Genomic DNA, 8,446 nt, shown 5'->3' with positions numbered 1-8,446 from the left:
GGCATTCCAGCACAGGCTCAAAGTACCCAAACGTGGAAGATTTTCACTTTTATGTACAACTAAGGACAATATTCAACTTTCTGGTTTCAAGACTATCATTTAGAAGAGGTCCTGACTTCATTTAAAAGAGGGTTAATGTACAATAAAAAGTCAAGTAAAATACTTACCTCAAGTTATTGGCACATGGTAAATATTATATTATACTTTCCAAGCCTTAGTTCTTAAGGAAATAACTACTTAGAAACTTGAGAACACAAAATAATTTTCCATAACCATATTAAATACTAATTTTTAGTATTATTCTTTATTAATTAAAACAAGACCCCAAATGAAAATGTTACAGGCATCCATAAGTAGCTCCTTTGCTTTATACACTACTGAATCCTAGAAAACATTTTTTCAGTCCAGAACATAATTTCACAACCCCCACCCATACACACAATTCTCTGTCTTGATGAAACCACTGGCAGTCCTGGTGAAACCACCGGCCATCTCCTGTTTCCTTGGCAACCATACTATCCTTAGGTGGCCTGATGTCACTCTGGTTTAAGAGATATGAGGGGAATAGAACAGAAAGCAAGGATGTGGAATTTTCATTTCTGAGGATCCTTCTCTGATGTGCTTTTCCATTTTAGAAATTTTGCAATAAAAAAACCTATACAATCCTTATTTGCCAGCTGGATCATGTCTTCTGCTGTGGCATCTCTAAGAGCATCCTGGTCAGGGTCCTGTAATGGCACAGCAGATGGATCAAATCGCTGCAGCTGTCTCAACTGTTCAAGTGATAAGCCAGCTCCCATCATCCCTTCTTCTCCAATCCGTGGCTCCTATTAGGAGAAAACCAGGTGGATGAATGCTGTCCCTGCCACATGTTAACAATTAAATTAAAAGATAAACTAAAAGCTGGGGTGGTGGCGCATGACTATAAGCCCAGCACTCTGGAGGCTGAAGCAGGAGAACTACTGTGAGTTCAAGGCCAGCCTGGGCTAGATTGTAAGACCTTGTCTCAAAAATACAAAACAAAAACAAAAAAAAGAGACAAACTGAGTTAAACCTATCACATCGTCCAAAACAGAGAACAGTAAATGCTTTTACTTTGCGGAACGTACATGATGCTTTTGAGTGGTAGAACAGAAAAGCGGTACTATGTGTTCACGCAACGAAAGGAAGACCATTTACGTCCTGCATGCTTACCAGGTACTGGGTGACACTGTAAAAGGCCTGAACTCCAGTTAGAAACCCTGAACTGAAACTGCAGCTCCGTCAAATTTTTGCTGTGTGATCTTAAGTAGGTAACTCTATCTAAACCCAACTTTTCAGATCTATAAAACAGATAAAATGCTAAGTTCTGAACTAAAATAGAGAGATGGCATCACGCCTGGGATACACTGAGAATGCAGTAAATGGAACGTTATTATCCATAAAGTAACAGATAAAAGTCAGCTTTACTTAGTTCTTTTCACACTTCTGAAAAAAGTTCTTCAAATATCAAAAATGCGTTTCTCTGACCCATCCAATTGGTTTTACATGTCCTTGGAGAACACGTATTAGTGAAGGATCAATAAATTAAGGCTATATCCATTAGCTTTGAGTTATATGGAATCCAAACAAATTCAGTGGTCCTTGCAAAGCACAAGTACAAAAGATCCATAACTAACTTGAGTCATCACTCACAGCCACACGTTTATGTATTAATAAAGATAAGTTTTCAGATATGTACTTAAGAATACAGATTGACATTTCAGTACGAATTCTAAGTGAATTCTGAAGTCTTCCCTTCATCTAGGGCTTCTGAGTCTAGAAACCATTTCTGGATTACTTATTTCTATGGCTTAAATTTGAATCATAAGTAGTCTTCGGAATCATAAAATTAGATTAGTGCCAAGTACAAGAAAGCTTAAAGCTTAGGTTTTTATATAACAAATTATAAAAAAGCAATAATCCTCAACATTCCCCTTCTCCACAGCCCTTTTTGGTCTTTGGATATTCCAGTTAGTGAAGTATGTTTGGGCTTAGATGTGACCTGAGACAAAAATACTTGATATATATTGTTAGGAGAAAAATATGGGATTAGAAATGAGGAAAAACAACTTTGAAACCCAAATGCCAAGTCCCATGAAAGACAGCTATTAGTAGAATAAACACGTAACAAAAATCACCAAAGTTTTGTGTCATTTCAGCATAATGGCAAAACATAAGGGGAAAACAGTCTGTCGCCAACATGCAAATTCCCTGTGGCCATCTAAAAGTGATCTAAAAGGAGAAATGTTCTTGTTTACTAAGGTATTTGTTTCATAAGTTTTACTTCACATATTTCAGCATGTAACACCCAGCGCCTATCACCACACTTCCACTTCTGTGATTTGTCACCCTGCACAGAGAAAAACTGAAACCACTCTTACCTGGGGCTGAAGCTGGAGGCAAGGAAATGTGCTGAGGGCCCAGGCAACCTGCTCTTCATTTTCTGCCAGGGTGATAGTGCACGTGCTATAAACGAGCATGCCTCCTGGCTTCAGCAGCTGGGCTGCCTAGAGAGAACTAAGTCAGTCCTGTACACCACAAGGCCACGTAAGTGAAGGGACTTTACAGCATAAAGGGTGACACCTACAAGTAGCTGAGAAATAAAACGAAGAACGACATTCTCCATGGTAAGTAAGCAGAGCACAATCCTTGCATCCCAGATCAGCTGCATTTCCCGCCTTAGCGCTCTCGTGCTTCACTTGGACCAGGATTCTCAAACACCAGAGTTTCATCCACTCAGACAGCAACCTTATTTCAAAAATTGGGAAGTTCACATTGCTAGGCCACGCCTTCTTTCTGAATTCCACACTCATATCCAGCTGCCTCCTCAACACTTCATGTCCCAAAATGAGCCGCTGTCTGAAGCGGCTTCCGGAACCTATCGTGGAAGTCTTCCCATCCTTCCGAGGTGGGCAGCGCCAGCCCAGATTCTACTTCACGCCTCTCACACTCGCCACGCGTCCCCAAATCCTGTAGGTTCTCTCCCAGCCTCTACCAGGACTCTGGTGCAGCCCTCCTCATTTCTTAGAGGACTCACACAGTCTCCTACTTAGTTTATTGCTTCCCTCCTGTCTTCTGACCACTTATTCTCAATCCAAAGCCAGAGTGCAGCGCAGCGTCCCACTGGTCACCTCTTAGCCTGACACCCTTCCAGTGCCCTTCCACTGCCACCCAGCGTCAAAGCCAAAAGTCTTTAGAGAGGCTGCAAGTCCTCCGGAGGCCTGCCCGCCGGCTTCCTCTACAGTACCTCGTGTCCTGCTTTAGAGCCACTGGCCTCCGGCTGTCTCTGGAACTCGGCAAGGCTCGCCCCACCTCGGGATCTTTCGCCCGGCTGGAACTCTGGGACACTCCTTCCCCACACTGCGTACTCCTTTCGCAGGTCACCTTTGCTCCATGTCCCCTTACAGCAGCCTTCCTCCTGACCACCCTGTGTGACATCCCAAATGCTACAGTCCAGCACTGCTACCGCACTTGCCTTGCTTTGGTTCTCTCCGCAGGCTCCTAGCTCAGGGCCTGTCATAATCTGAACAACTCACTCACTTGTTCACTGTCCCCGACAACCCGAGATGGAAAACTCAGAAAACAGGGGTATGAATCGTTTGTCGACTTTTTTACTTCTGTGTTATTGACACCGATCATAGCGTGATGTCTTGCATACAGCAGGCGCTCAGTGTCAAGCAAATAAATCAGCAAATAAAGTGCTAAACTAGCATGAATTTGTCTCAAATACCTATATTTTATTTTTAAAATTTAGCATAAATGTTTGTGGTTTCTTCACACTAGAGAAATTTAAACTTTGTTATTATTTATTTGTATAAATTTGTTTATTAAATACTTTTCATTGATAGTCTTGTAACAACCATGAGGTAAGATTACTATTTGCAGTGCAGTTCCTATTAGGTTGAGTCCTTATGCTCATTTCTCTGAATTTGAAATCAGCATAACTAAAGTCACTTAGGTGAAGAAGCCATGGCTCAAATCAAGATGTGTCCAACTAAATAATGCACATTCCATTTCCAAATAATGCACATTCATCCAGTGGCACACCTGCTATAGTCACGTTGTTTCTCACAGGTCAGATATTCCTTTTTATTGAAATCATAAATCTATCTCTAGAATCTTTTAAAATTTCCTTCTCTGCTATACCCTAAAAAAGAACAAAACCCAAGTCCCTTAAACTGGGATCTTAATTTCACTCTTAAATCCAGGTGGCTTGCAGGTATATGTAAAACTTCCTGTTTGCTGCCTGCTGTTCTAACTCTATGTATTTTCTGACTACTACAGAAAAAATGTTACACAATCCATAAGGAGTGGCTACTTTTGTGAACTTGGAAAGGAGAGATGCATAGAAATGTACCCAAGGACAACTTAAGAGACAAAATAATTACAGTACACCCATTGTTGTGTTCGTCTACGTATTTATAATTGAATGGCTAAGAAGAAATAATGAATTCATCTTTGATCAAAGGGTGTCTATACTCAGTGAAATCACAGAAATAGAGTGTTTTATCTGGGTTTTTTCTAACACACACTGGAAATCAGTTAATTGTCAAAGTTTTTATGGCCCTTTTACTGGATGCTGCTATTCACTACTGTAATCTTTTGCATCTCATTGACTTTCTACATTTAATGTCATCAGCTGACTCAGGAGCCCAATAAAAAACAATTCATTTTGCATCAATTCTTTATGTCAATTACTAACTGTGTGAACCATTCACTTTTTAAAAAACACAGACCACAATGTTTGAAATTCATTACATAATTCAGGAAGAAATTTCACCATCGTCTTGTATTTGAAAGGATACACTACTGGGTTCCACATACCTATAAGCCCATCACTCTGGGAGGCTGAGTTAGGAGATATGCAAATGCAAACCCAGCCTGCACAACTTAAGTAACTTAATGAGATCCTGTCTCAAAGTTACAAATTTACACAGTGCTGGGATGGAGCTCAGTGCAAAGGCCCTAGGTTTAAGCCTTAGTACTAAAAAGTAAGTAAAATACAAAAAGGGTGAGTTGACACAAAGGAAAACTCTCTGTATTTAAATTAGGCATTCTCAGTCTTTTGTGTGAAATAAAATATATATAACATAAAACATCACGTTAACCATTTTAAGTGTGTAATTCAAAAGGCATTAAGTGCATTGTGCAGCTATCACTTCTACATGTCTCCAGAACTGTTCGTCATCTCTAACAGAAACTCACCTCAGACAGAAACTCTGTAACCACACCAGGAACCCCCTAATCTCCATTCCCCATCCCTTACTCGCTAGTGACCTCTAGCTTACTTCCTATGAATTTGTCATTCTAGGGGCCTTATATAAGTGGAATCATAAAACATTTTTCCTTTTATGTCTGGCTTATTTGATGCTTCAACGTTCATCCACATTAGAGCCTATGTCAGAATTTCACCTCTTTTTAAGGGTGAATAATCTTCCATGTATGGATATGTTTATTCATTTCTCTGTTAATGGATTTGCGGGTTGTTTCCACCTTTTGGCTACTGTGAATAACACTACTCTGAACACTGCCCCCAGTGGCTTAAACTTCAAACTACCCAAGGTCAACATCCTTCACAGCAAAAGATCATCACATACCACAGAAAAGAGTTTTCGCTGTAGTGGCTGATATGACATCACTTCCTTCAAAGTCCAAGTACAAGCCATGTTTGGTCTCTGTCCCATTCCACTGCAGGGTGCATCAAGGAGAATTCGGTCAAAAGATTCTGGTGAGAATGGAGGTCCTTCTATACAGCGAATATAAAAATATTTGCTATTTGTCATATTGGTCTAGAACAGAAAACTCCAGATATAAGCAACAACCAGGATCTTAATGCTGTGGTTTAGGAGACCGTGTCTCAAACTCCATAGTAATAAAAAGGCTGTGGCTCTAATTCAGTGTGAAGGTTCTGGGTTCAATTCCCAGTACTACCAAAAGCAAAACAAACAAACAAACAAACAACAACAAAAAAACAAAACAATAGATCAAAGTATTGCTTTGGATAAAAAATAATGATTCCCTTGAGGCAGCCAGTAAAGCTAAGATTGACTTATGTTTAATATAGATTTGAGTTTGAACAAAAGTTTAAAAATGTGGAATTTGCTTGTTTGTTTTGAGACAAGGTCTTGCTATATAGCTCTGACTGGCCTTGACTCACTATGTAGCCCAGGCTGGCCTTAAACTCACAGCAATCCTCAGGAGTCAACCTGCTGAGTGCTGGGATTACAGGCATGTGCCACCATGCCATCCATAAAAGTATGGGTATTACTGTTGGGTTTTTCCTTAATATAGTATAAACCTAGATGCAATCAAATGAGATCCTACACTCCCTACTTTAGAAACCATAGTTCATCAGAGCTAAGACTCAGAATTAATTCTAGTTATTTTAGAAATTGATTTCTCTTGGTAACTCCTAATGGGGACAGCTCCAGAAAATGAGTCTGTCAGGTAGTGGCTCTCACTCTATTGTTCCTTGGTCTCCTTGTTGCTGTCAGTATCACCCTGGTTGTGGACCACAGTGAGCCTGGATTCAGTCCTCCACAGAGCACCCTGTGCATTCACTGGAATAATTTTTGCAATTATTCCAATTGCAAATTAGTCTAATTCCTGATCTGGAGAACTCATGAAACAAAATGGTCTGTACATATCTTTATATGATCCCTACAAGTAAGACATTTTTATTTAAAGTTACTTGTTCCTATAGAACCTACAGCATCATTTCAAATTTCACCCTAATGTCATCTGTTTTTTTCTGATTTCAAAGCTATTAGATAAAAGCAATTATCTACCTCATCTCCCTCTGTAACCATCTTTGCTCTCTTATCTATTATTTTTGAAGAAATTCCTAAGAAATTATTTTTTGGACATATACTGGTAAAACCCACTAGAAATGCTACATCAATCTACCCTTAAATTTTATGTATACTTGTTTCTCCCAGTCTTCATTAAACATGGTTTTGATTTATTGGTCATTTGTATTTTTGTCTGTATTTGGGCATATCCTCTGTCTGCCCTATTTGAGACTTATTATAAGAAAAGACACATCAAAGAGGGTAGGAGAAACACTTTTACATCACTTACATCACTTCTCCTTCAACCCCAGGCAACACAGAATAGAGAAAAATCCTCTGCTTGGGGGAAGGAAAGCAAAGTCATCAAAAGCATATTCTATTACCAGCCCCATCCTCATCAAACCAAGTACCAGGCAGCCATAGCCCCACCTTCCAGGCCAGTCTAAGTAGCCCCAGACCCTCAGCTTGCTCCAGCAGAGCAACAGGAACACCCTGAGCATCCAGGTTCTAGGCTGGCTGCGTGCAGCCAGGACCTAAGTCAAACCTTATGGACCTAGCCACCAGGCCAGTACCTGACTCTAAGCCAGACTCTAAGCCAGACTTTGCGGGTATTTTTAGACCAGGAATATGTACCTAGACTCTAAGCCAGACTTTGTGGATTTTTTTAAAACCAGGAATCAAACAGACTTTGTGGATTCTGACTCCTGGTTAGTACCTTTAGCACCAGACTCTAGCTTAGTCACTATGGTTTCAGGTACAAGAGGAGCACTTATGATCGCAGATGTCAGACTGATCCCCACAAATCCAGAGTCTATGTCTGTTCCTGTTCCAAGTTCACTTTAGTGGGCCCAGGTTCCAGGCCTGTTCCAGTGGACAAAAAATCCAGTCCTGCCCTATTAACCTCTGATGCTAGGGAGGACCCCACACACTGAGGCTCTAGGATAGTGATGGTGAACTTTATAGAAATCAAGTGTCCAAGCTGCAACCCAAAAATCAAATATTTGTGGCAAAGTCCCAACACTGCAATTAAACCCAAACACTGATGTTTCAGTTTAGAAAAAACAACTTATACACTTGGGTCGCACACTGAGAGAGGGTTCTGCATGCCTGCTATGGAACGCATGCCATAAGTTCCCCGTCAGTACTCTAGGACCACCAATGTCACTTGCAACTTCAGGCCAACCGTAGGGACCTGCCCAATGCCCTGACTAAAGCTGCAGGCCCAACCTACTGACAGATTAGCCCCATGTGGACTCAGGAACCAAGACTATCTTAGCCCCAGGCAATAGCCTGTACTCAAGCTCAGTCATCTAGTTCTACATCGTCTTCAGGGAAGCTTGTGTTGTTGTAGGTTCTAGAACAACTGCTGCACGACTGACCTGAAGGTCCACCACCGTGGGTCCAGTTTTTACATGGGCTGACCCAAGGTATCAGATCACCCTGTCCAGTGACTCCAGCAGCAAAACAGCTCACAGACAGTGTGATTTGAGTTTCTCAAAATGGACAGATGAGCTGGAAGGCTCATTCCTACATAAAGCCAGTTTGCAAAGACTATAAATCCCTGCTTCTTGAAATATGCAAACACAAATCCATAGCCAGAAGGATTAAGAACAAACAGAGAAACATGGCACCAA

General features: G+C 40.8%; 1 protein-coding gene across 9 annotated transcripts in view; it reads right to left on the bottom strand.

Moving 5' to 3' along the window:
* Positions 1 to 277: 277 nt before the first annotated feature.
* The window catches only part of LOC134473514 (tRNA (cytosine(72)-C(5))-methyltransferase NSUN6-like), a 46,664-nt gene continuing 38,495 nt past the window's right edge, over positions 278 to 8,446 (bottom strand). For 4 of the 9 annotated variants that reach the window (XM_063238015.1, XM_063238014.1, XM_063238013.1 and 1 more), the window contains 4 exons: positions 5,619 to 5,767; positions 3,269 to 3,448; positions 2,403 to 2,528; positions 278 to 827 (listed from right to left, as the gene is read on the bottom strand). In XM_063238015.1, the coding sequence (XP_063094085.1) occupies positions 594 to 827; positions 2,403 to 2,528; positions 3,269 to 3,448; positions 5,619 to 5,767 (689 nt within the window). In that variant the 3' untranslated portion in view covers positions 278 to 593. Of the gene's footprint in view, positions 828 to 2,402; positions 2,770 to 3,268; positions 3,449 to 5,618; positions 5,768 to 8,446 lie in introns of those variants that run through there. The other 5 variants (XM_063238016.1, XM_063238017.1, XR_010043790.1 and 2 more) reach the window with 4 other exon arrangements.

This window comes from Cavia porcellus, unplaced genomic scaffold (genome assembly GCF_034190915.1).
Source record: "Cavia porcellus strain 051 isolate PalLab524CR breed Dunkin Hartley unplaced genomic scaffold, mCavPor4.1 scaffold_27, whole genome shotgun sequence".
Lineage (NCBI taxonomy): Eukaryota > Metazoa > Chordata > Mammalia > Rodentia > Caviidae > Cavia > Cavia porcellus.
This window is presented reverse-complemented; position numbering and strand designations above follow the sequence as displayed.